The sequence below is a fragment of the Phaenicophaeus curvirostris genome, chromosome 8 (assembly GCF_032191515.1).
Source record: "Phaenicophaeus curvirostris isolate KB17595 chromosome 8, BPBGC_Pcur_1.0, whole genome shotgun sequence".
NCBI lineage: Eukaryota > Metazoa > Chordata > Aves > Cuculiformes > Cuculidae > Phaenicophaeus > Phaenicophaeus curvirostris.
Genome location: NC_091399.1, coordinates 38,460,595 through 38,488,273, shown reverse-complemented (window position 1 = coordinate 38,488,273; position 27,679 = coordinate 38,460,595). Strand labels below are relative to the sequence as shown.

Here is a 27,679-nt window from a genome sequence, read left to right as displayed (position 1 = left end):
GTGCCTGATGCAGCAGTTCTGCTGCTCTCTTGGATAGCACAGCATCCTCTAACACTGCCAAACCTCTGCCCAGAGCTGTACGCTGGTGTAGGGACAGGCAGGAAACTTGAAGATACACCTCGAATCCCTCACACACAATGAACCCTTTTCATGTGGACAGACCTCCAGGACTATGAACACGGTGCAAAGGGTTCTCCCCTGCCAAGGGGTCCCAAGCTCTGGACTGAGCCCTGCTCATCTAGAGCAGAACGTGGGTCCCAGTTTGGGTGCAGGGAGGGTTCTTTGTGCCTAAGGAAACTCAGGAATCAGACATTCTGCCTTGTTTGCTATGGCATCTTGGCCTGTATCAGAAACGGCGTGACCAGCAGGTCCAGAGAGGTTATTCTCCCTCTGCACTCGGCACTGGTGAGACCGCTCCTCAAATCCTGTGTTCAGTTCTGGGCCCCTCACCACAAGAAAGATGTTGAGGCTCTGGAGTGAGTCCGGAGAAGAGCGATGAAGTTGGTGAAGGGGCTGGAGAACAAGAGGAGTGGCTGAGAGAGCTGGGGTTGTTTAGCCTGGAGAAGAGGAGGCTGAGGGGAGGCCTTATTGCTCTCTGTAACTACCTGAAAGGAGGTTGTGGAGAGGAGGGTGATGGCCTCTTCTCCCAAGGGACAGGGGACAGGACAAGAGGGAATGGCCTCAAGCTCCGCCAGGGGAGGTTTAGGCTGGACATCAGGAAAAATAAATTCATAGAAAGGGTCATTGGCACTGGAACAGGCTGCCCAGGGAGGTGGTTGAGGCACCTTCCCTGGAGGTGTTTAAAAGACGGGTGGATGAGGTGCTGAGGGGAATGGTTTAGTCATTGATAGGAATGGTTGAACTCGATGATCCAGTGGGTCTTTTCCAACCTAGTGATTCTATAAGTCTATAAGTCTATTTCCCCATGTAATCCTCATCCAAATGGGGGTACGTCATCTGAGACCAAGGCAGTAAACAGCTTCTACAATGGAAAATATAATAACAAAAGTTTCTGCTCTGAGGAGTACTAAAAAAACTATGAAAAAAAAAAGGCCATCATCTTTCCAACGTAAGCCATGCCTTACAGAGTCACCCACATATCAAGGAACATGAGGCTCTGACGTGCAGTGGATTTATACAATGTGCTATATGACCTCACCACGCAGAGACAGAGGGGATTAGCGAGGCAGCCTCCTAAGGGAACTTCTGTTTTTCCTCCCAAGTGATACACGTTAACACACTTATTATCGCTAAGGGGAGCTGGTACTGTACACTTCTGAGAGTGAAGTGCACCAAACCATAAACTTTTAAGAAAACGGTGAGATGGATGCTCAAAATCAAAAGCATTCTTCTGAAAAGTGTCTCTTTTGTCACTGCAGACAATGCTGTGCTGTTTTTGTAAGTGACTGCATGGTCTGCAGAGGCGAGCTTGCACTCAAAATGGAAAAGAAAAAATATAGAGCGTGCCTTCTGCTTTCTCAATAAATAGGAAAATTCTGTGATAACAGCTTTTTCTTTTCATTTTCTGCAGTAAAATGTATTTGTCTACTTGCAATATTATTCACTGACAGGGCACAGACTGCAAACAAATCTCATAGCTATTAAGTCTAGGTAAAAAAATGAAAAGCAGCAGTTCAAACATTTTGTACAGGGAGTAGAATCGATGTAATAAACTTTCTCAAAATAAGTAATTGCTATACTTGATTTCCTGATCTTCCACTGGACAACAAGACCTTATTCACTACTCTCTTGAGTCTAGGCCATAAGAAAGAGGAAAAAGAGGTGGCAAATATTAAGCTGCTGTGGCCTTGATTCATTAAGAAATGCAGAATCTTTTAGAATGATACTAAACATTCAGTTTATGTTTCAACAATACATTTTCACTGCTTTCCCAACAGTACAGTAATAGAATACACCCCTCCCTCATGTAGTTCAGCATCACACTGTATATGGGTATGTAGCAATGAAATGCTGGTGAAATTGAAAGCAGAACAATTCACAGAAGACATGTCACCCTAAATGGTTTCATGAAACTCCTCCGATATCCATATATTAGTATCCATATTCATCTACAGTCTAAAACCATTAAAGTGATATATAATACCTTATTCCTAAATGTGTGTTGAAAATAGTACCATTATCCGGAGTCAATACCAAATGGACTTCTTTCAAGGACTTGTGACGAGAATTAGTATATGTCCAAAGAAACAAACAAATTATTTGAAAGAAAAAAAACAGTATGACCAACACTGGAAAGCTGTGTCCAAACAGACACACATCTATGACTGAGATCTGACCTAGATGTCATCCACTGAACAACAGAGAAGCACACACTAACATTAGGACTTGTAAATCCAGGGACAGCTGAACGGGAGATGTAAATGACATTAATAATGGTGCATGGAAAGTAAGTTACAGCAGGAGAAACCTGACAATGACCTCTGTGTGTGTGTGCGTGCGCACTGCTAACCTGCCACAGCTTGCCTCGAAATTCAGTGTTCGATGCCTACGGTTGCATTAGTAAGCGAAGCAGTACCAAGGCCTGACCTCTGGCCAGCCAGCACAATCTGTTCTTGTTGCTGACATCACATTATCTTATTCTTCTAAACAGGCTTGGATCTAAACTCATAAATTGGGCATTGAAACAATCCTTTGGGAATTTCTGGCTAGTGCGGGCTCTGGATTCCCAGCCAGGGATTGCCTGGGAGAGTGCCAGCTGGCCAGGGTCACTCTATGCCTGAGGCCAGCCCAGCAATTAACAGCGCAGATGATCACATTTCAGCGCCTGGATCTGTGCTCTGTTACCCTTTAATTACTCACAGAGATGTTGCTAATTTGCACCAACAGCTACTGATGCTAAAGCAGTGGGACACTGAACAACGCATGTCACTCTAAGAACTGCAGTCACCCCTTCCATTCTGTGCAACCTAAACAGTGTGACTGCTTGCAAGAGTCTGGCAACTGGCTGCTGCTGTGACTCTGGTGGGGCTGTACATGATACAGAACAACATCTCAGCATCTCCTTGCTGATACTCTGAAAATACTTGAGCAATGTACCTCTCTGGCTTGTCATAGGTGCTTTTCCCATCAACCACTTGTTTGTGTATAATTTTGTATGTATGTACTTATCAACAATATATTGTTAATAGCTGTAAACAGTAAAAAAAAATTAGAAAATTATTATCCTTCTATTACTCAATAAGAGTTTAAAATTAGGTGTGGTAGGCATGTCTTCAAAGCTCATTAACTATTGCAGCATACCCAATTAATGTTCAAATATTAAAATTCCTGTCTCTTGAAGCCTATTTAAATGCATATTAAATATTTCTACATTAATTTTACTAAGATCCAACAGTCACAAAACAAAACCCTTTCTCCATTTCTGTGCACAGCTTAAATCATTGAGAAAATGATCGCATCAGTCTGTAACAGGACAGCAGAAAGCAGTAATGACAGCCATGTGAGCTACGTAATCCAAAAAGCAAGATTATTGAGTTGGAAAACTGTATTGCTATCATCTTTGCTTTTTGGATGGGTATAATATAAGCATGAATAATAGGCAAAAGCTAAAACAGGAAAAAGCAAGGAGTATTATTAATTTATTTTGTAATGCTGGTATATGCTGGCTATCCCATACTTACTTTCGGTAGAGGTAGCTCTTGAAGCAATTGGTTTTCAAATTTAGATTTAGTCTGCAAGTTTAAAGTCATGCTTCTGCCGGCATGCATTGCTGAAAACCCTCCAGAGTGCAGCATGCCAAGGCTAACTGTGTTGTGTTTGTAAGCAGCGGTCTGAGTAGAGGAAACAACCACGTGACAGGATATGAACACACATGCTCATCGAATTAAGTATCACACATATATGGTTAATTTCACAAAGTTTTAGTTTAAGCAAACAAACAGTACCAAGAAATAAATAGCTTTTTGATGCATGCACTGGGTCACACGGAAGCAAATACATTGCTAGTTATACATAAAATGGATACCATAAAAGACTCAACGCTGACGGCAGATGAAATATGTTGTTATCTGTAGTTTGAAAATTGCATTTTATAACATAGTACAAGTCTTTATTTTGCAAATATGGCCAAATTTTGGTACATTTGCGCAACCACAGATGGGCCAGAAAACCTGTATCTAGCATAAAAGAGCATGAAAGGCAGAGGAAAGAAGCCCTCTACAAGGTGGTTCTGTACCATCTCACGAGCTTTGCAAAGGCTCCCTGGCTAGCAGCTGCCCATGGGGACAAGGTTTGGCTGGGCCCAGCACAGCAGGCACCCAGGTCTTGCACAGACTGGCATCCCGTGGGTTGCGGGCAGGTGGGCAGCATCTTCTCCTGGAGGAGCTGCTGCATTGAGGTGCCCAGGTGTTCTCATCGGCAAAACTTCCATCAGACATCCCAGCTTGATAAAGCTTTGCTTATCAGATGTTGCAAACAACTAGAACCTATCTGGCTGGCACCTGCAGGGATCACTGTGAACTCAATTTAACTACATAAAATCACCAGTGTCAGCTTTCCATGAGATAAAGTATTTCTTAAGCAAATACACATTGTAAGATATCTCTTAAACATCTGGGAAGTGTTTATTTCCACCAGAAACATCTCTACTTGGGGTGCACTATTTTGCCTAGGTACTAGATATTTCCCAGTCAGTATTACACAACACAAGGAAAATGGCTGAAATGTGGGAAAAGCTTCAGCCTACAAGTCAGTTTATAAAGTTTACCCATCTGATCCTTAATGATATTTTAATATGCAACACATCCAAGCAAGCTGAAGATAATGACTATATATTGACACCAAACTTGTGAGTACCTAGCATAAAATAGGTATATGGACACACTTTGGAACTAACTTACGCATTTCATGAGAGTAATTTTTCACAATCACTTCAGATTACGAAGCAAATTCAATTCATTAAGTAGATCATTAAATAGTCAAGATCATTATAGAAATCATGCACTGGAGTACTTGTACTGTTTTGTATAGAAGGTAAATAAGCATAATTTCCTACTGTAAAAGGACTAATAATTATATTCCTTGTTAAAAACAGTGGCAGTGTATATCTAGTGATCTTTGAATTTCAGAATTACCTTTAAATCTCCTCCACCAACAGAGATATGAAAGCTAAAATACATCATTTTACTTTTTATTGCCTTTTGCAAAGAGGTACCCAACATCTTTTAAAGCTCTCAAATCATTACTGAAGTGGTGGAATTCAGCAGGAGAGATTTTTTACGTGCTGCAGCAGTTACTACAACAGTAACGTGAACCGTGGTGCGTTACTTGTGCAGAGACTCTTTATCACCCATTTACCCGGGAACCCCTCACTCCAGCTGCTTTTGAGCACCCCAGACCTCTTTGTGGGCCAGTTCCAATGCAGGAATTTCATTACTGGGAATTCTGGTGATTACCACTGTACGTGCAAATAGTTTGACATACCAAAACACACAACTAAAGGCATTAATTGCAGAGAAATGCCAAACATACCCTGTCTAACCTTCTAGCTTCTATATGTCTAAGTAGCTGTTGTCTCCAGTCAGCAGGCATTTTAGCACAGCTCTCATTTCCCTTCACAGGGGTAGGCCTTGTCTTTATATCACTGCTATCGGAAGGCTTGTCGCCATAGTTACCCAAGTTATAGTCTGACGGTATCTTTTCCAGCAGCGCTGCCATTGTTGGCCTCGCTGAAACCGGTCTGGTTTGGGATGTGCCGTAACTCTCTGTACTGTAGCTTCTTGCAGACAATGGCCTCCTTTGTGTAAGGTTTTTAACTGGAAAGCTTCCAGTCTGGGCTTTCACTTCTTGATAGGAAGGATGCTCATCTTCGTACCTGCCATTCCTCTTGAGGAACTGAGACTCAGAGACTGATATACTGCCCTGGCGCTCCATAGCTCCTCGGTACGGAGGTCGGCCATACCTATCGCTTGGGGGCAGCTCATGGGGCTCACTGACCCTCCTGAACATGGACATCTCTGTGGAGCTGGCCAACGAATCCGCTCTCCTCAAGAACCCCGGCCGAGACCCCTGGCTCGCAAAGGGGACACCGACTGCATCCTCGCTCACCGAAGGCTGGGAGAAGGAGAACATGTGCTCCACAGGGGGGTAGCCGTGGTAGGCTCTAGGACTGACCAGCTCCTGGGGCAAGTTTTTAGTCTGCTGGGGAATGTACTCAGGGTTGAGCTGGAAAGGCGGTGGTAGCCTCTTCTCTGCTGTGACCTCCACTGCTCCCTGCGGGTTGAAGCTTTGGTCAAACTGGTAGACTTTCTTTGTGACAGACGACTTCTGCTGCGGCTGCACCTTGACGCTGCCATAGGTCAGCAGCTCATCGTCCAGCATGGGGACTGACTGGCTGCGGGACATGCTCAGCATGCCGTGCTCTGGGCCCAGGAGCTTGTCCACCCTCTCATGGGTTCCTACAGTTTCATTACCAGATGCATAGTTTTCTAAGGGTATATTATACACTTTGTATGTACCAATGTCTATCTCATCAATACTCTGTGACTTCTTAAATTTGTTAGTTTTCAAATCCCTCATCATTGGAGAAAGACGTTCTGTACTCTTGCTGATTGAAATAACACTTTTGGAAGGATCTGGGCGACAGTGGATATGTGAAAAGACATTTGTGAGACTTCTGTTAGCATTTGAATCATGATATTCCCATGCTATTCCTGGAGTGAAAGTGCTAGTCATCTCAGGAGACTCTTTGACATGATCTTTCCGCTCGGGCAAAGGGCTGGTGGTAGGGGTGCTTTCCAGTTTGGAAGGAAAAGCTGTCCTGTCTTCAAAAGGACTAGGGGTTCTGGTCCAATTTTGCCAAGGATTGGGAGGAGGCACTTCAGATTCATGTGTGTTTCTGAGCGTTGGCTGCTCCAGCTCCAGGGGAATGCCAACTATCCTGTCTTGTCTAATCAACGGCCTGCGTCCGTGTGCAGATGTGCTTCTAGATTTTGAGCTCAGGAGGTGGTTAGCACTAGGGTTCTCCACCGCACTCTCCTCTGCAACAAACCCTGTGTTATCGTAGTGCGAGCCGTCATTCCAGCTGTCGGTGAAGGTGTCGCTCAGCGGGCGCCTGTCGGTGCGCTGTGGCAGGTTCCCCGCCGGAGCAGATTCCCGCTGGCTCAGCAATGGCTTTGTTTCAAGGGGCTGTGGAAATGACTGTGCCAACCTGCAAAACCAAACCAGAATGGAACAAGATAAAATGCTCTCTATTAGAGCACATGATCAACCTTCAGAAAGATGGAATTTTAAAGCAATTTAATATTGTCCCATCTATACTCTGGCTTTCAGATTGTACTATGAGATGTGCACCTTGTGCCACTGGTTTGGCACAAATGGCTGAAGTAGTTTTTTGCACTGGAGTACAGATGCAGTAAATACATACACAGAGAAACGAAGCAGTCAGTCAGAAGTCCTGGGTGGCTCAATGCCATATTCATATAAATCCAGCTGAACATATTTTCCTGCTTTAAAAATAATCTTCTGTGAGTGCAGGGAAAGATTTTTTTACACTTACATTATTCTTTTTCAAAACAAAATACCAGATTGAGTTTGTTCATGTTCTCACCACTGAGATTTTATGCCTCTCCAATGAGAAGACTCCAGCTTCTCTTTAATGGAGAAGAGCCTGTGGATGTAACTACTTTTAGGATGGAACTACATTAGGTGATTTATGGCAAGAATAGACAGGGCAGGGCATTCCTGGTATGGTACAAGAGCACTTTCAGGTTGCTGACAGCCAATGCAAATCACAACTTTCAAAGAATTGTGTTGTTCTTATAGGTCCAGGGCAGAGTGAGGCTCAGGACGGCAATAATACGAGAGACATACACTCTGCTATTTACGCTAAATTATAGCTAGCTGCAGCTCAGGACCACACAGGGCAGAATAATTGTAGCTCAGTTACTAGGCCCTTTTAATATCTGGTTATAGCACATAGTTGAAAAAGCAGCTGTAGAATTACTGACTATATTATAGAGTATGAATGGGTGGCCAACTTTGCCCAGCCTGAGCTTTGAAAAGCTACACCTCTGCAAACCCAGGGTAAAAATGCTGCATTGTTTTAGCTGAATGCCTTAACAGATAGTTCATGTGACAACCAAAGACGAAAAGTGACCTGAAGCTGTGTTAAGAGAGATGATCCCACCTGTTCCCCCACAAAGAGTTATTTACTGCTTCTTTAGCCGTTGTCTGCAAGGACCCCATTTTAATATGCGCATTGGAGGACCCTGAGGAAGCCTGGGAAGGGGAATAGTCTGAGTAAGTGCCTGAGGAAACGCTGTTATTCAGACAATGGATCTTATCTGCTTCGGACTCATCTGTTGATTCTGAAACAAAACACAGCAAGCAATTTTAGGAGCAAACAATTTGAAAACTAAACTCCAGAGAAATAATATTTTTAACAGATACTATGAAGATACATATATATATACGTGCACAAACATGAATTTAATATATTTTGAAATCAGAGTGAAGCAAACACCTGAAGTTACATGTCTATCTGTGTACATTACATATGCTTTCATCTAAAAGGTTGTAAGTCAAGTTAGTACCTTTCTTCTCTTTACCCAGAAGAACAAGTTTGGGTGGGTACAACGGAGTCTCTGGCATGGAAGGACGAAGTTCCCCTATTCTCATCTCACTGGCAGGATGTCCAAAAGCATCCTGAGGAATATAATAATGTAGAGTAAATATAGGAAACAGAGTCCACTTCAAAATGCAACGAACAAACATTTCATAGCCTTCTTCTCACGAATGTGACAACACACCAAAAGCCCACCATATGGGTAGTGTCTAATCATGCTGATTTGTCAGCTGAAAATTCCAATTAGTCCTACATAAATACTTGTAAAAGTTATAGTGATGTGTTCATTCTGAAAATGTAGATAAAACAGATGGGACTTGCAAGATACACCAAGGCCATTTTTGATGAAGTAAAGGTCACAAAATGCAAGTTGCCAGTAGAAATAAATAAAAAATTAAGAGTAAACTTCCATATATTTGAGGAGTAAGTATTCGTCATTCATTTGTGTTGCACAAGTCCTTCCATAGATTCAACTGTCCTTTTAGGTATACTTCATTAAAATTTCTTTGTTTCTAAAGAGTTTTTCACTAAATTAAGATTTCATACACTTCGTAGTGAGAGTTCAGCAAATCTTGACCTTCAAAGACTGCCCTGCACAACTGCTGTGCTGTTGTAGCCAGCAACAGGATACATACCGAAAACAATATGAGTTAAAAAGTGGAATGAAAGTAAGATGTAGTCTTAGAAAGAGATATTTTAAATTAGGACAGAATTAGCTAGAAGAGAATGAAGACACAAACAGGCAATCTTCTTATCCCTGGAAGAAAGTTTGGAAATGAGAAGCATGCTGACCTGAAGATGGGTGCCTTGGGGAGACAGGGTAAGGAATGACACTACCAGTATTCCTCAGGAGGGGAAGGGAGTCAGAAGAAGGAGCAAATGGGAAACCCACTTTGTGAGTCCTGGTGCATGGACTCAGGGAAATATAATGGAAGAAGAACTGGTGGTGATTGGCCTGGAAACACTGGGAGGTCATGCCAATGCCAATTAAGATCCTTGTGGGGAGAGGTGTGAGAAACATGAATCATCTTGGAAGTGAGAGGATGAGCTGCTTTTCGTGAAGAGGATGGAAGTTGGAGAAGGAGAGTATCTAGTTAAAAAGAGGAAGTTTTTGACAGATATTAGGAGAAAATCAATAATTAGTAGAATACACAAGGAAGGAAATGGTTAGGAGAAACACAGGAGGGAGGAAACTTACACTAATGGAGACACAATGAGGATCTCTGCACCCTGACATTTTGTTTTTAAAGGTACTCAAGTGATTTTGCAGAGTGAAGTCAATAAAGGAGAGAGACAAAATACTCAGAGAAACAATTTAAAATGAGAGTACTTAAACCAAACCCACATTATTAAAATGTAAAATGCTACAATATTTTTAAAACTTACTTGCTTTTAGTCATAAGGAGAAAAGCTTCAGAAACCCTCCATTAACTACTTTTTGTAGTAACAGTGGAAACAAAGATTTGTAGAAGCATTTGCCATGTGATTTATCCTTGAAAAATATAATTAAATTTACACAGATATTTTAATCCTTCTGCATTTGATGTTCTACTGGAGGTAGTACCATACCGAAAGAGCAAAGAACAGGTGTCTTCACAGCCCATTTAATTCACTTCCTCAGTGCTAACATTTAAGCAAAAATAGCCACATGCTGATTCTTTCATGGTGTAACATATTCAAGACTTTAAATTACTTTTACATGCAGAGATCCCTTGTTGTGCGTGGTATTTCTGATATAACAGTAGTACTGTACACATGACTTAAAGCTATTTTTCCAGTGCAGCACAATCACCTTTTAGTGAAATGTACAAGCATCCAAAACCACTTTTCAGGAAATAAAAAAGTGCACAGCATTTGCAGAGTGTGAATTTCTCCACCTTTGAAGCACGGTGCATGCTAAGGTTCTTGTACCTCTGAGCTTTTGGTATGCTCTTCTTTATCCTTCTTGTCTGGGTTTTCCAGAGTCGATTTATGAGTGTTGTCTGTATCAGACAGGGGACTCTTTTGGAATTCTGTGTTTTCTCTGTCTGGAACCTAGAACCCCAATATAGTCCCATGAAACTTCCAAATGTTATAAGATAAAAGTAAAATTATTTGCTGTAAGATACGAAGAACCAGTACTTCCATCTTTGATATAACAACAAACACAGGTTTTTATTTCAGGTGCCTGAAATCAGTTTCTGTTATATTCTTTTTTTTTCAGCCCCTTGTCCAGCTAGTCCAATAAAAATCAATACACTTTTGAAAGAACTAGTCTGGTATTTGTGAACACGCCTATGCCATGAAAGTGAAACATGTTGTTAAAAACCAAAACCATATTCCATTTAATTCTACTCTGTTTAAGAGGACCCTTTCTCTTACAAGCCCAAGAACAAAAAGGTCACTAATAAAAAAAAAAAAGCATTATTAATAGGACCAACTGCAAGAACAAAGAGAAGACATAAATGAAACTGTTGTGTCAGAAATTTTTTCTTAGGACTAACCAGAGAAAGATATAGGTGGAGGACAGAAAAATATGGTGATCTGTTTCCCAAGAGAAAATACATTGTAAAATCCATTAAAATAACTAGGAAAGAGAAATATCACCTATTATTGATATTGATAATACAAGAACATTATATTATAATCTAGAGAGATGGAATTTTTAGAATAATCTAACTCTTAAGTTCTGCTTGCAAAGAATATAAAGCCTTCAAATAGAAAAGTAAAATAGATACGCAAACGTTACTTGGTCCAGAATTTTCTAAAACCTCAAAGGTAGAATGAAGGAGATCACAGACGGTGTAGGAACAAATGCAGCCAGGTGGCTACAAGCAAGACTACCTAAGGCACAGGCACCTTCCTGAGAACCACAGTTAGTAGTGCGTTTTTTCTAACAAAGCCTCACTGAGCCACTCACCCACACTACAGTCTCTGCACAGAAAATGGCAGAAGCCTGTAGGTCAACAGTTCCAAAGTCCCAATAAATAGAATTCTCCTGACAAAAATCATAAAATTAACTCTATCTGAAGCTCGGAATGTGAAAGACAGCCACAGTTCTGGATATTTTGCTGTCTAATCTAGCAGTTTTCAGACTGATATAAATAAAATCCAGCCACTAATCCAGGAAGGCACTGAGAGTCACCCCAAGACATGGGATTATCCCAGAAGAAAGCAGAGTCAGGATCTTCCACCTCTTCTTTAATATCTTCCATTCTTCTGGCTGCAGCAGCAGCTTCCAGAAAGGCTGGTTTAAGTAGCCATTAGAACCGAAGGCTGCCCCAAACAGGATGTTTATACAAGACAAACCAGCAGGTCCAGGGAGGTTATCCTCCCTCTGTACTCAGCACTGGTGAGACCGCTCCTCGAATACTGTGTTCAGTTCTGGGCCCCTCACCACAAGAAGGATGTTGAGGCTCTGGAACGAGTCCAGAGAAGAGCAACAAAGCTGGTGAAGGGGCTGGAGAACAGGCCTTATGAGGAGCGGCTGAGAGAGCTGGGGTTGTTTAGCCTGGAGAAGAGGAGGCTGAGGGGAGACCTCATTGCTCTCTACAACTACCTGAAAGGAGGTTGTAGAGAGGAGGGTGCTGGTCTCTTCTCCCAAGTGACAGGGGACAGGACAAGAGGGAATGGCCTCAAGCTCCGCCAGGGGAGGTTTAGGCTAGACGTTAGGAAAAAATTCTTTACAGAAAGGGTCATTGGGCACTGGAACAGGCTGCCCAGGGAGGTGGTTGATTCACCTTCCCTGGAGGTGTTTAAGGCACGGGTGGATGAGGTGCTGAGGGATATGGTTTAGTGTTTGATAGGAACGGTTGGACTCGATGATCCGGTGGGTCTCTTCCAACCTGGTTATTCTGTGATTCTGTGACAAAACTGAACCAGTGAAACGAAAACTTCTGAATGCGGATATTGGATCTGAAAGTGGGAGAACAAAGGAATCCCAACACACTTTCCATCTGCAGAAGTGACACAGCAGACAGCACAACATTACGGCACTGATGCAATGAGTTCTCACCTTTTCAGGCCCAGCAGGCAATCACAGACATACGATAAAGCTTTAAAAGGAGACATAATCGCATGAGGAACAGAGTAGGGCAGAGGTAGTTTTTGTGACTCCACATGGAAAGACATAGATCCTGGAAAAAAGTTGTCATCAGGTAGGGCAGAATGACTGTTTCTGTCATGTGTGTCTCTGCCTTGCAGTCTGCTGGACTGGCAAGTGGCTGGAGGAGCCTCGTCTATTCAGGTGATCAGAAATACAGCCAAGAGGCTGCACCCAAGAACTGACCAGAACTATCTATCACCAGAGAAATCAAAGTTAGAGATCCCTTGCCTACAAAGATGTATTTTAGAATGAAAATGTCCATTTCAGTAGTTTAATCTCATATGGCTAAATCTGTTAGCTAACATGGTCAGAATTCTGTAAAGTTAAACTGCTGATGCTTATCTACTCAGTCATCAGTCATGTACTACAGATGATGGAAGACCTTCTATCATCATCCTAGTTATAAAACATGGAGAGGCTGTTGTCCAGCTCTGTATGTGGTCTCCAGTGCGAGTAAAGAGGTCTCAGTACTGCCTTGAGTTACAACACCCTGATATGTGAATTGCACTCCCTGTGCTCTCCCATCTCTGGAGGAAACAAGCTTCTGTTGCTCTCTATCTAAATGGAAATGCACTCAATTGCATACATAAGAATCATAGAATCATAGAATCATAGAATCACCAGGTTGGAAAAGACCTCTTGGATCATAGAGTCCAACCATTCCTATCTGCCACATGTCAACAAGCCTGTTGCCAATAGGGAGAGTTTCTGGCCTCTTGCAAAAGAGCCACTTCATGGTCCATCAAACATAAATCAGGCCTTTGTGCTCTGTGTATACAAGTTTGTATCAAGCGCAATACTGCACCTCCAGAGTCCTCATGCAGGTGGGGACAGACAAAGCTGTAGCCTCAGGAGGTCCAGTGATGTCAGCCCAGGACTGATTTTATGGAAGGTGGGCTTTATCTTGGAGGCAGCCCCTCCAGTCCAGACACTTAGATAAGTTCAGGCAGAAGCCAAAGAAGCTCAAAATGAAATTTAAGACATTTGACATCCTATCTGAAGAAAGGTCTCTGGTGAGTCAGACATCCAGACAAGTGACTCATTGCCTCCTTTCTCCTTTGAGAAGAAGGCAGCAAGGTCACAGCCTCAGTAAAGGTCTTTTGTGCCATGGTGAATCCAAAACTCTATAATGAAGATATTTCTGACTTGTGGCAAAACATACGTAATTCTGTTGCAAAGAGCTTATCAAAGTATGGGCTTGAAGCAGATACAAACCAGAAACCTTTAGCATGTATTTCTCTCCCAATCAGCAGTGTCTGTCATTGTGCATCTCATTAGGGGTAAATAGCTCCCACTGTGGACACATCAACTGAATTAACTGAAGCCAAGCTTCCTGGGGAAGAGTGTGCAAGTCTTCCTGAAAAGGCCAGATGATCTTTTAAGACAGTCTCTGAAACTTTCATTAAACACAAACCAAAAAGAACAGTCTTCACCCCCACCACAACCCAAACCCACAGAATAGCAAAGTCAGGAGTTAAAATGTTTGAGGTCTTATTTTGACTAAGATGAAATGAAGGTCTCAGAAGATCCAATACAGTGGAGGCACTATTTTTCTAGCTGTTAGCACTAGTGTCTGCATCTGCATCAGATCACTCAAAGAATAAAAATCTCTCCTTTTTACACAGTATTAATAAGTCTGCTAGGACTTAGCACAAGGGATGGAATGCTGTAGGTCAGACTAGAATTTTTTTTAAATCCAAAGATGCAAGTTATACAGATGTATTTCCAGTTTGACAATGGATACATATCAAGAATATTAACTATTAAGATCTTAACTGTTCATTGTTGTATTTCTCATTGTTCCTCACGGAAAGGCTACACAACACACCAAGTCACCCCAGACTTCTTTTCATCCAAAATGTTCATTTTTCAAAATTACTTAAGATGATGAAGAGGTTTATTTGAATTGACAATTAATTGTTTGCTTATTATAACTAGAGGTGGAGGATAATACAGAGGATTTGAAATATAACTTGTTACTCATTTCAGATGCTCCCTTTAATTATTTAGAAACAGTTTTGTATAGAGACATGTGTAAATTAATTGCAAGAAAATCCAAAAGAGATCAGAAAATAACCAGCTTATCTGGCCTCTGAGGATGGAAAAATGAGCACTGCACCTGAAATTAAATTATGTTGTTATTAGAAACTGTCTTCAATCTTAATCTATATGAGAACACACCTGCATTTTCAAACTGTAATTTAACTGGAGGCTTTAGATCACGTCCCCTAATTATCTGAAAAGCAAATGGAGCTTATTTATGTTTTATTTAATGCGTTAAAACTAAAATTATGCTAATATTATTCACAAAGTCATCCAGACTTTTTCTTCAGTTTCCCATACATCTTCTTTATCTTCGTGCAAGAAGCCAAAGAAAGGAAAATGTGTACACCATCCTGCATGAACAACAAGAACATTTTCTCTCTTTTCTTTGGTTGATGAGGTAGTTGTGCTACTAGTCTTGACTCAGTACACTAGGAAAATTAAAATCTGACAAAGTTCCACCATCTTCACTATTATAACAATAGAGGATGAAAAAAAAATCTTCACTGATACAATGGGAAGAGTCATGCACTCACATCACTTGCTTGAAGTAGAAAATTAAATAGGAAATTGCAATCACATTATTTAATTGCACTACAGGAATTACCACAGGATCTTCAGCAATTCAACACTCTCTGTAGAATACAACTTCCGCTTCTCATGGAATTAACAGCTCAGGTACAGTCACAGAAAATCTAGATACCATTGTTTTTCTGTTGCAAAAGTGAATGCATTTTTATCAAAGAATGAAATGTAACAATGAAACTTGTGTTTCCCTTTTTCTATGTTAGAACATAGTATGGGGTCACACATGCATTTAAAAGTAACTGTAGTCTTTTATGGTGTTGCTGCCAACTACTCTTTCCCTCCATCTCCAGAGTGGAAGCATCACTAGACTCCAGATACTCACAAGACTCTGCTGTGGCTCCCTTCACTGGGGTCTTCATATTTTGGTTTAACAATTAACATTTAGTTTACCAGCAACTTCAACAGTGCAGATTCCTGTTTCTGATGTCTATGCCACCAGATACAGCCACGAGACCAAACACCTAATGTCTTTGTCAGACAACATCAATTCGAATCCCAGATAGATAACATATATGGGTTTGCAGTAGGGATCATTCAAACCAGTAGAAATCTATGAAGAATATTCATGTTCAAAAGCTAGATTATACTAAATAAATAGTATACATTCAGCAACAACAGCAGACCACATAAATACTCATGCCACACGGTATAAGTTGGTTAAAAGACCAGATACACAGTAAGAAAGAATCTAATGGTTTAAAAGGAATCATGGTGAAATTTAAGATTTCAGATTTATATAAAAACATGAACAATTCAACTTAACTATTTTAGTTTTAAGTACTAATTGAAACTCTGCCTAGTTCTGAAGAAAGTCTTCTGAAGCCATCTTAAAATAATTTTTTTTTAAGAAATGAAAATGTTTAACTATAAATAAACCACATAGAACTGACAGCATCTACAGCAACTGCTGCATGTGTGAGAATAGCCAATCTGCGTAAGGATAGGGAAAATCAATGAAGAAAAATTCAGCATATGTGACTAGCCAGAGACAGGGATATTTCAAGGACAATTAATTTATCACATGTTTAAATAACAAAAGGGTGAAAACACAATTTGATAATTTATTTTACTCATTTCTTTCTTTTGAACATTAAGACTTCATGAAGATTTTCAGGAATACTGGTATTGTTGCAGACCTGTCCAAGTTAGAAATCATCAATACATACTGCCAGTGCAAAAGATTTCCCTTATTTATAACTCGTGCCTGTACAAAGTAAGTCTTTACTGTGAACACTAACAAGTAGATGCCCTTTGAGACCAAGCTTCAGCTATTTGTATCTGCTTTGCACAAGACTGCAGGATATAGGAATTTACCTTTCAGTGACTGTACTCAAGTTAGAAGACTTTGTTACTCTGCATACCGATCCACTCCTGGCAAAGATATTAAAGGCTAGATTCTGCAACTCACTGTAAGTCATGGTTCAAGAGTGTCTGATCTAAAGTTCTCTGCAGTTGAGGAAGCATTCCTTTTGGCTTCATTAACTTTTGTAAAGGGTAATTTGGTATCTGCTGCATGTAACGTGAACAGAAGAAGCAGAATCTAATGGCTTAGGAAGGACAGACAGACAAACTGGTTTGTTATTAACATATTTGATGCAGAAATACACTTACTTAAGTCTGAGATGTAAATCATGATCAGGTCCATTCTCCTGCTAATATGCAAGACCCTCACATCATTAAAATTTAGGAGAGTGCTTGTATATATCAATACTAAAATTCAGATCTAGGTAGATTTATAACAAAAAAAAATCAGTCTGATAAACTCAGAAGGATTGGGAAAAGCAGCAACTCAATATAGAATTAAATTATCTTTGTGAAATGAAACTAGTAACTGTTAGGTATGAAGTTCACAGCAGATGCAGAATATCATTTGGTGGAGTTATGTTAAAACCCCATCTCGAACTCTTGAGAGGAACAACGATCCTTTTACATTACCTCCACTGAAATCTCCTTTGGTGCCATGGGCCACTTGTGCTCATACTTTTCTTTCACAGTTTGTTCACTGTTCACGGTTGGTGCTGAGTTCTCAGGCCGTACTCCATGGCTTGTTTTGCCCACCAGATTTTGAACTGATTTTACCATATTCTTTAAATCCTCCGGGTATGGAGTGGGATAACGTTTTAGATTTATTTCAACCTGAACATTCATAAAAAGAATTAAAGCACAAATACAAAATGAAAACAGCATGCAAACTAAAACCATGGTTACAGTACTATGACTAAGTGCAAATTCCTCAATTTTTTAGTTAATCTGTTTGAGGTAATGTGTTACATATAGCTATCTTCATGTATTTTTAAGTTCTAGGACTGAAAAATGCTCTCAATTACACTATGTCAACCTATAACGGAATTTCAGTGACATAAAATAATGGATGGGAATGGTTCCCTACAAGCCTATCTTTTACCCTGTGAGAGTATTGTATTTTACTTCTACACTTTACTTGAGACTACCGACATATTAAATTACACTTCTTCAAAACAATACTGGTGTAAATGCAGAATTAATTTAGCTGTATTCAGTGTACTGAATTAATATGAATTATCTATGGCAGCTGAGAACAGAATCTTATCTACTGGGAGCTATTTGCTCTTTGAGATGTATAATGTACATACATGCACTCAAGTGTACCCTACTCTCTTCTTATACAGAAAATACATGAAAACAGACTCAAATCACTACAGAAAAGTCACCCTAAGTCACACCAAATAGCACTTTAACTGACTGACAGACCTACTGATTTTCTAGAAATCTCCATATTTTAAGTTTAGAATTGTTATCATTGGCAGTAGAGAAACATTCCCAAGTCCAGAGCAATCCTAATTTGAAGACAACTCTATGCAATCTTGGGGCTGAGTGAAAGGGTAAGAGCGGCTGCGAAGGTTCATGGATGATACTTCCCCCCATTGTCTCACAAGACATTACACTACAGCAAATTGCTGTGAGGAGAAGGTGCAGCAAATGAACACATCAGGAACGATCCAAGAAGGAAAGACGACATACATGATGTTGACCTCTCCTCATGCCTCCACTGGTCATGGAGACATTTGGTCTGCTGAACATCACATCACATTGTGAGAAGAGGAGGAGGAAACTAAAGCGTGCATTCAAACGAAGCACGACCTCAGCAAGGCAGCTTGGGCTGTGCAGAGAGTGCAGACCTGTCCCTTGAGCCCAGCCTGCAGCAGACACTTCCATCTCAGTGCAAGTCCCTCTCCTCCACAGAGCATCTCATGCCCTCCCATTCTTCACACTGCAAATCTGCCTTTTCCCCTCTGTCTTTTTCTGAGCGGCGAAAGGCAGTTGTGGCTTAAGCACCAAACTTGAGATTCACAACTCACAAAGAGCACACCTTGCGGAGTGGCAAGCCCACTGCTGAGTGCATATTAACAGCCACCAAATACAGTCAGCTAAAATGCAGAAGGCACTGGCTGAGCCTGCAACACTCTGTGGGCTTGAATTTGGGGTGGAAATGCAATAAAATCCTTCAATGAAGTAAAATTACAGCTCCCAGCGCAAGCTGGATGCATCAGGATAACTGCGCCTGATTATGAGGCTGTGAAATCTGAAATTACCCCACATTTCCTATGTGCTAAGTAGCTGGAAGCATATACCACTCTCTTTTACCTCTTTGTGTGCATGAAGTAAGCAAAGGGAACTTAGTTTTAGTAGCTCACTCACTATTATTGTCATTGGATTTTAAATGCCTAACGAGTACAAAAAATGTAATTTTGGATTCAAATGACTATGTTTTGTTGATGGGGATATTTTAGAAGCAAAAGCATGATTGATTTGTAAAATAAAACTACATGAAATACTAGCATACAATTCTGAACCACAATAGAATATAGAACATTACGTATAATAGTTTCTGACATGACTTTAACATAAAACGTTAAAATGTATGACTATGATGTCATATGTTAATAAAGAATTTCAACAGAAAAAATAAATTAAGTCTGTAAAGCATTACTAAAGCTCTGGTTGATTTACGGTTGAAAGAAATCGTATTTAGTTGTGGCCTAATTAGGCAATTGCTCTTTCACAAAATCCACACCATGATTTAAGCATAAGGTCTACAGACAAACGTAGCTAAATGTCAAATTGTAGAGTATATCCTCAGTAAGTACTAGGCAAGGGAAAACTAACTGAAGGACTTCCACAAGATAGAAAAGTCAGAGACAGGTATTTCAGCAAGAGTTTCGTACTACTGTCAGTATTAATATCAGAGTGAAAATATTGGCAGCTGTGGTGGGCTATATCCACTGGAACACAGATACCTTCACCACTGTTTTAGACTTACTTTGCATTGCATTGTGAAGGAAATCTGCACTCCCTGTCAATACCATTCTTGTATGTTTAATGCTACATCGATAGTAGCATAACCCTGAAAAGAGAGCTTTCAAAATTCAAAGATCTGGATGGAAGAAGTCATCAAACAATTTCAATTACCAAATCTATTTTAACATACAGCTGGCTGAGAGTTCAGTTTTAACTATGAAAAATAGAACATGAAAAACTACACGTGCTTTTATAAAATGCTACCAGTGTTGTGGTCACTGCCTACTGATAATTTAAGTTAACCTTCAAATTCACCCCATAGAAGTCTGGTGAAACTGCTAAAAACAGACATTAAAACCTCCCTAAGACCTACTGCAACACATGGATGGAGTGACACATGCCAAGTTCTCAAAAGGCTCCATCAGCCAGCTTTTAGTCCTTGTGCATACATCTAAACGCAGGTTGGTGAATGGTTCAGTCAAAAAAGTCTTTACAACACTTCTGTGGTTGTTCACATAGGGACATGAATTGACATTATTGGAAAAGAGCACAGACATACCAGAAGGATGCAAATGAGCATTTGTACCTTATTAACATCTTTTCCTTTCACAGCCTGGCAAGGTCTCACAGGTTTGAACAGTTTTATTTCTCTACTTTCAGTTTTTACAAACTATAGGTATCTATGGGCATCTGGTGTACACACTGAGACATGAAAGAGGAGAGGTGCTCTTGTCAAGGTACACAAATGGAAGTATCTGACCAGCTCCTAGCTCCTTGCTTAGCTTTTCATTTAATAGTTCTTCTCTATAGAAGCAACAACCATAGTGTCAGCTGCAAAATTTCATGTTTTGATCTGAGCAGAAGACATTAGTATCATTAGGGAGGAGAGGAACATTGGACTTTATATGGCTGTGGAGGAATCTCATGCAGAAACAGACTCATGTACTACAACATTGGCTTACACCCTCTCTCTGCAGATGAGAGGGAGAACAGGTAAGTAAGAACTCCAGGAAATATGTTTTAGAGTTGGACTGTCTCAGCCTTCAGATAGCCAAGCTACAATGTTACAAAGAGGTGTAGCCCTGGAGGACATCGTTCAAACCACTCTTACTGCCGGTAGCCCAACTAGCCACAGGCTGCCCTTCTTCTGTTGTCCTGCAACCGGGCCCAGGCTGCAGCTGGCCAGTACACATCTCTGGGAATGCAAACTATGCTGCACAGACCACGACTTTGCTGGCACCTGCCAGGGATGAGCAAATAGCCCAGGTAAGAAGCACTGCAACCAAAGCATCCATGGCATCCTGAACAGTTCTGGCAGGAAGCCCAGGGGCCTGGGCTCACACCACACACAGCCCTTTCACAGCACGGGCACAGGCCAGATATTTTTTGTTAAGTGCTGCTTCTAGGAAATCTGAAAATGTGGCTTTGTTCCTTGGCTGTGTTTGCCTCCCCATTTTCCATACAGCAGATGGCAGCCTTTGAGCTGAAGTACAGGAATAGCATCCAGTGGGTGAGGGATATATTTTTGCTACAAGAAGGGTTTACTCAAAAGAAACACTTGTTTCAGTCATTCATAGCGTTCTGAAATATATTAAAAACAAAATGGCTATCTCTATGCTATAATTACTATAATACATTTCAATGTTTAAAATAATGCCTGAAAATAACATACGATAAAATTACATTCTTCTATGAGGTCAGAAATTGATACCTGCTTCTCTGTTAACATTTCAGTTGTTTTGCACATTTAGACAGCCATATTACCCACAGTGAAAACCGATAAGAAGTACAGGAACAATATAAAACTCTCCCAGATGCTCTGTTTTCCATGTATGACCCATAAACCTGCAAATCCCCTGGGGTAAAATTTCAGTTTCATCTATATATTAGGAGACAAAGGTTGCTTTTTGAGTTCATTTTCTGTTTTACTAAAGTAGCAGAGTCCCTTACCTCTGGTTACAAAAGTCAGATGAAAATTCCTAATTTAGAAAAATATTAAAAAGAAAAATCCAAAATTTCCAAGGAGATCTAAATGGAATGTTAAATAGCTATTAATAATAGTATTGTTAATTTTTAAAGTAATGTATGATTTAAATCTCCTCATATGATTTTTGTCTCTGGCAATACAATTTATGTTAAAAATTTGCAGTGAAGAAGTCTTGATCTGGGAATAATTCTTTTATAAGATTCAAGAAATAGAAATTTTCATGCCATGTAATAGTAGATTGTCCTGACAATATCCTTCTAACAACATAACTGATTAAGGGCTCAACTGAAAACTCTGGAATTACATTAATTTCAGATAACTGGGGATAGATATCCATATTTTGATCTTCGTTTTTGATACGTTACAAAATTGATGAGTTTTACCCTCTCCACTGCACATTCCCGTGTAACTCCATGAAGCTGCACAGCTCTTGTTGACTTCCATTTTGAGAAGGATATGGAATCCTTGAAGTGATCTAAATATTTCTGAAGAACGAGGTGGTTGGACATTAATTCTAAGTCTCCCAACATTTTGTCTAAATTTTGTCTTTGTGACGAAACACTGATCACAGCAGGAGCCTGACATTAGGGTCACGGGCCTAAGCGGCGTCTGGAATCAAAGTTTTGCTGTCTGGCCGACAACAGCAAAAGCAGGAATTGTTAACGTGTACGCTGGGGAAAACAGATATGCTATTCTTCCTCAACTGCTGTACCTGATACAGGACGATGAATACTTTTCAGGTATTCAGAACACAAAAATAGTTCAACTCAAGATCTGTAATTTGCACCCTGTCCGTAATATGTGAATACCAGACTAAACCAAACAGCACTTACCTTAACTTTCCCTGCATTTTCCTCCTCTTCCTTCTTTTCTTCAAATTCGAAGGCAACAGTCATACGTTGCTGTCTCTGCTCCTCCCATAAAGTAGGGTTAAAACTATCACTGTCTGATTGGAAATCTACAGTTAAATTGCAAACAGCAATGCACAAGAACAAGTAATTAGCGCACCCAGCAGATGACTGGAAATGATCTAAAAAGTCGTGTTCTTAGCTGATCCTGTAATCTTGGGTTATTGTTTTAAAAGCATTGAGGGGGCAATGAGAGAGGTAAGTGACAAACAATTACAGAGTTTAATATTCAAACTGAAATGAGAGTGATGGGAAGCAACAGTGTTTTGGGGCAGATCTGGGGCTGAGGAGGTGTATGCAAATTCTCTAACTTAACGTAGCTATGGCAGAGCCTGCTGCCAGGCTCAGAGCTCCAACCCCCCCAGTCCAGGATGGGGATCACCCCCAGCACTCTCAAGTGGGTCCAGTCTCTGCAGGGTGAGCTGGCTCTGGCCAACAGCTTGGCCTCAGAGCAGCAAGGCACATCCTAGTATAAGTGGCACGCAAACCCAGTCCCCAGGTTCAAATTATTTACACAAAGCCACTCTTCTGAAAACAAAAAAGTGTTTGAGAAAATGCAAATCCTATGGCCTGAGAATAATGGATTTGCAAAGAGGATTCTTTGTGTACGGCAAAATACAGCCTGCTCTGTGTGCACCACTGGCTTTACCTGTGAGAAGACACACCCACACACAGAACCATCGCTGAAACCCCTTCCTCTCCCTCCCTCTATTTTTCTCTCCACTCTCTAAACAAGCACTGCCCCTGCCTCTGTAGGAATTGCTGATGCCGTTTTACCTTCATCACTGCGGGGTTGCTGGGGAAACATGTAGTTAGTCAGTACTCTCTGCTTTGTTTCTGGGTGAGCCTCAGTCTGCAGTGGAATGAGAGCCTTGGACTGTACAGGAAAGGCAGAACAAAGAACTATTCACTTAGAGCACATGTGTGAACTGAGATGGTATTTCAGTACTTGGTAAACAGAAAATACAAGATTAACAAAAATTCTGTACAAAATTAAACTACTGCTTGGGCTAAGACAAATAGCAATCTGGTGAAAATGTCTCCCCTCCCATTCCTTACTTCTGTAATTCCTGTAATTCCTACTGGGATCAACAGGAGAATGCTAAATAGCAGAAATACTGCTATATTGCATATAATACTGCTAATATTGCATGTTCAGAGACATACCAGTGAGGAAGCTAAAGGATCAGTGGAACAGAGCTGCAACTACACAGTTCAAACACCCACGTAATGGCTGTCACCTATTTTAAGCTAGGACTAACAAGGAGTAAATTCATGATAGTTATCAGTTCATCTGAGGGTAAACTTGGTGCAAAATAATGGAGAATTTACATAGAGGCACTCTGAACATTCAGATCTTACTATTCTGTTTTACTTCAATTGATTATTTTTTCCTACTCTTTGCTCTAATGCAGCATCTGGGAATGACAATGACTGTAACCTATGTTAACCTATGCTGTACTGTAGAGAAGTCAAAATGCTGAGAAAATATTGTACATTTAAAAGGAAGAGTATGGTCAGTGGCTGAACTAAGCAGTCATGCCATTTTTTTAATGGAAATTTGAGTGAAAAATGCGAGAGTCCTAATGGAACACATTAAAATTTACTCATCATTTTCTATTATCTCTCCCACGTAGTCTCCTGTCAGCTTTAAATTTTTTTGCTAAGCTACAGATGTAAAAAGCTCACCTAAGGAACAGTGCAAGATGTATGTACCAACATCAGTCTACTGACTGCATTGCATTTGGCTTTGCTCTGGTTCGAGGGCAAGGCTGAATGGTTTGCACTGGCCAGGAGTCAGGAATTTTATCTGACAAATTGATGAAGAAACAACACCGTCTGCTGGGCCATGCGCTGCGGACAAGCCATGGGCTCTGCTCTGAGTGGTTCTGTAACCAGCACGGCTCAGCCCAGGCAAAGGCACACAGACTCCTGCAAACAGGCAGCTGCAGGACCCGAGTCCTCACAGCTCTTTCAAATGGATAAAGGGATGGATTAATTGCCAGAAGCATGATAATTGGCTGCTGAAGAATTACCCTCATCAACTTCAGTTTAAAAGGTGTAATATCTGACTGTGGGCATTACTGCAAAATGAGAAAGATGAGATTATGAGAATTTATTTAGATGATTAAAAACTCTCAGATTTGTTGAACATTTCTAACATTGCGCAAAGGGAGGGTTCTCTACTTAGAGCTGAATGATGGAAGTGTAAAATTATTCTATCAACCAGCCCTGTGTACTTACTTTAGTGCTCAGAAGCTGGCTGAGCTGTTACTTTTCTCAGTGTTCATGTTATATAATTTGTTTTAAAATAGAATTTTAAAGAATATATAGCAGTGAAACCAAACCCCTTGAAACAAAGAAAGGCAGACTTAAATTTGAAAGGAACTTAAATTTTCTCCAAAACAAGAATAAGTATTCTTGTGCATCTTCTACACACTTAAACTCTCACTGACTTGAATATAATTTAAAATATGCAGGAATAGAACATGGACAGGAAAAGGAAGATGGCAAGAATAGAAGCATAGATTGAGTAAAGGATGGGACAAACTAATAACAAGTTTGGTAACAATGACTCATCTCGTGACTGATAGGAATGGTTGGACTCGATGATCCTGTGGGTCTTTTCCAACCTAGTGATTCTGTGAATTTCTAATTACAAATATTCTCTTGATACCATCGGCCATTATTTACTACTCCTGTAAGGACAGAGAAGCTTAGCTAGATGTGATAAATCCTGAAAATGTGAGCTTTCCAAATTAGTAAATGACATCTGAAAGAATCTGTACCTTGGTATGAAAGTATAATGCTGGACTGGGAGCACACACTTCTAAAACTCTAATACAATCATGTATAAAATTACAGGTTTCATTTACAATCCTTGCTAAGACTTCTAGTCACTAATGAAAATATGAATATTGAAAGTCATTACCTGGTTGTCAGAAAGCCACAAAGCTGCGAGTTCTTTAAGTTTTGTAAAAGTGAATGGCAAATTCTTCAGTCTGTAAATGATAACATTGGAACAATGTGAATCCCTCATTTTCAAAACAGTTTTTTTCCCCAAGATTTGCACTGGAATTGCTATAATTTCATATCTTTATTTTCTTTCACGTTTAACTAAAATATCTTTATCAAATATATAAATATATATATATTTTACTGAAATAATATTTTATCAAGGGTATTCCACATTAAGAGTGACACTTGAAATCTAAAACTACTGACATCACACCCTGAAGGTACTAAGGAGATAATGATATTTTGCCTCAGCTCTAATGTAACCAAAGTTACAGCTTATGACACAGAAAATAGAAAAAAACCGTGGTCCCAGGAAGACATAGGAAAGACCTAATAGGTAGCTAACAAAAATCCTTTTATTGATCATTTAGGTTTTGGAACAGAAATACTCTAGGATTCTTGAAAATTATTTTTTTGCAGAAATGTTAGGAAAAAGATTCAAATAATATAAATACTCACAGTTAACCCGATTAAAATCAAATGAAACAGTAAAAAAAAAAAATGGCATTTTAATTATACACGCAAACACATTTCCAAAAAGTGATCCTGATGTAGGAATGGGGAAATGATGATTAGATACTTCTGAAAGATTAATTCATATTTTTCCCACTACTCAATTCTGAACGTATTTTATGACTTCTCAGTCTGTACCAACTTGAGAGGGCTGCCCTAACCACACACTGACATACTCTCATCTTTGTGATACAGAAGGTTAAGGAGCTGGAGGGCTGCACAAAGATAAGGACTGGCAAAAGGGATGTCTACAGAGACAAAAGCTAGATGTGATTTAACAAAAATAAAAGAGGAAAACCCTTTTCTGAGGGAGCTAGACAATTCCAGGCTGTGGAAAGAAAGGCTTTTACAGATATATTCTCTCACACTTCACAAACCACTGTCAGATAATCCACTTGCAGAGCACCACCAGGAGAATCGCTGGCCCCTGTACCAGCATATAACTAACAACACTCACACAGTCTTCTCCATGTGACAAATCTAGCTGTATCTCTGGGAGACAAGCACCTCACAAGATTTTGTACCATTGCCTCTATGAAGCGCTTTGAAAGTGTATCCATTACAGAATTACTTTAGATGTATTTTTGCCACAAAGCTGCTACCACTAAAAATTGTGTTATTTCAGAAAGCAGTGTGTACCTACTGTAAGTGATGCATTTTAAAGATCCTGATAAGAACACCTTATACTAAAAATGACTTATCTGTAAAAGTGAAATAAATTGACATCATGTGTAAACATACAGAGTGTGCTACGGCACAATCTCCAATTAAAGGCCTGCATAGATTAGAGCAGTTTTACGTGCGTGCGCATGTTTTAAACAAGAATTAATGCCATAAGAAAGTAAGGAGTGCTTACACTACCTGAAATTTAATTTTCATCCCTGTCTGAACATAAAATGAATACTGCAATGTAGAATAGCATAGTATGTGAGTATGTGACACTCTATAAATTAAGGTTACAAGTTTAAGCTTTAATAGTTAACTAAAGATTCTTCATAGAATGATAGAAGGGATGGAAGGGACATTAAAGATCATCCAGTCCCACCACACTTCCACTAGATCAGGTTGCTCAAAGCCTCATCCAACCTGGCCTTGATGCTCCAGGGATGGGGCATCCATGACTGCTCTGGACAACCTGTTCCAGTGCCTCACCACCTATGAGACATAGCGAAGAAATTCTCACCAGACAGTGTGGAAAACTACATCTGTAATTGTTTTTATAAATCTAAGGGAAATTATATTCACAATACTAGAGGAAACTTTAATTGGTGCTACATATTTGTACGACGTACTAAGTTCTGGTTTTGTTATGCCCTAAGTAAGGAAGCTCAGAGTCTGGGAAGAGTTTCCACTGATTATTAGTTTGAGTAATACAACATATGAAGAGCTTACCAAACACCTAGGGGAATTCCTTCTAGATTAATCAATGCATATATCATGCTTTTGTGACATTCACAAAGAATTTTCAAATAATAACCCACGCATGAAAAATTTATGTCAAAACATATTTAGAGATAATCATAACAAGCAGCAGAACCAGTCAGTTGGTCAAGCTCAGAGACAGGTGCTGTTTGTGACAGTTCTACAAGGTAGCTCTCAAAAATTGATAATAATAGGGTTTTCAAAGTGCAAAGGTTTAAAAGTTGAGAAGTTTAAAACATGATTCATATCAACCC

The 27,679-nt window shown here is 40.1% G+C and overlaps 1 protein-coding gene across 2 annotated transcripts in view; it reads right to left on the bottom strand.

The window, feature by feature from the left end:
- Window positions 1–27,679, bottom strand: part of LRRC7 (leucine rich repeat containing 7) — a 173,941-nt gene that overhangs the window by 16,753 nt on the left and 129,509 nt on the right. Inside the window, exons 13-20 of one of the 2 annotated variants that reach the window (XM_069861981.1) lie at window positions 25,405–25,474; window positions 23,250–23,349; window positions 22,398–22,522; window positions 17,235–17,435; window positions 8,553–8,664; window positions 8,147–8,327; window positions 5,491–7,168; window positions 3,642–3,791 (exon numbers count right to left, since the gene is read on the bottom strand). In XM_069861981.1, coding sequence (XP_069718082.1) covers window positions 3,642–3,791; window positions 5,491–7,168; window positions 8,147–8,327; window positions 8,553–8,664; window positions 17,235–17,435; window positions 22,398–22,522; window positions 23,250–23,349; window positions 25,405–25,474 — 2,617 coding nt within the window. The remainder of the gene's footprint in view (window positions 1–3,641; window positions 3,792–5,490; window positions 7,169–8,146; window positions 8,328–8,552; window positions 8,665–17,234; window positions 17,436–22,397; window positions 22,523–23,249; window positions 23,350–25,404; window positions 25,475–27,679) is intronic. The other variant, XM_069861983.1, reaches the window with a different exon arrangement.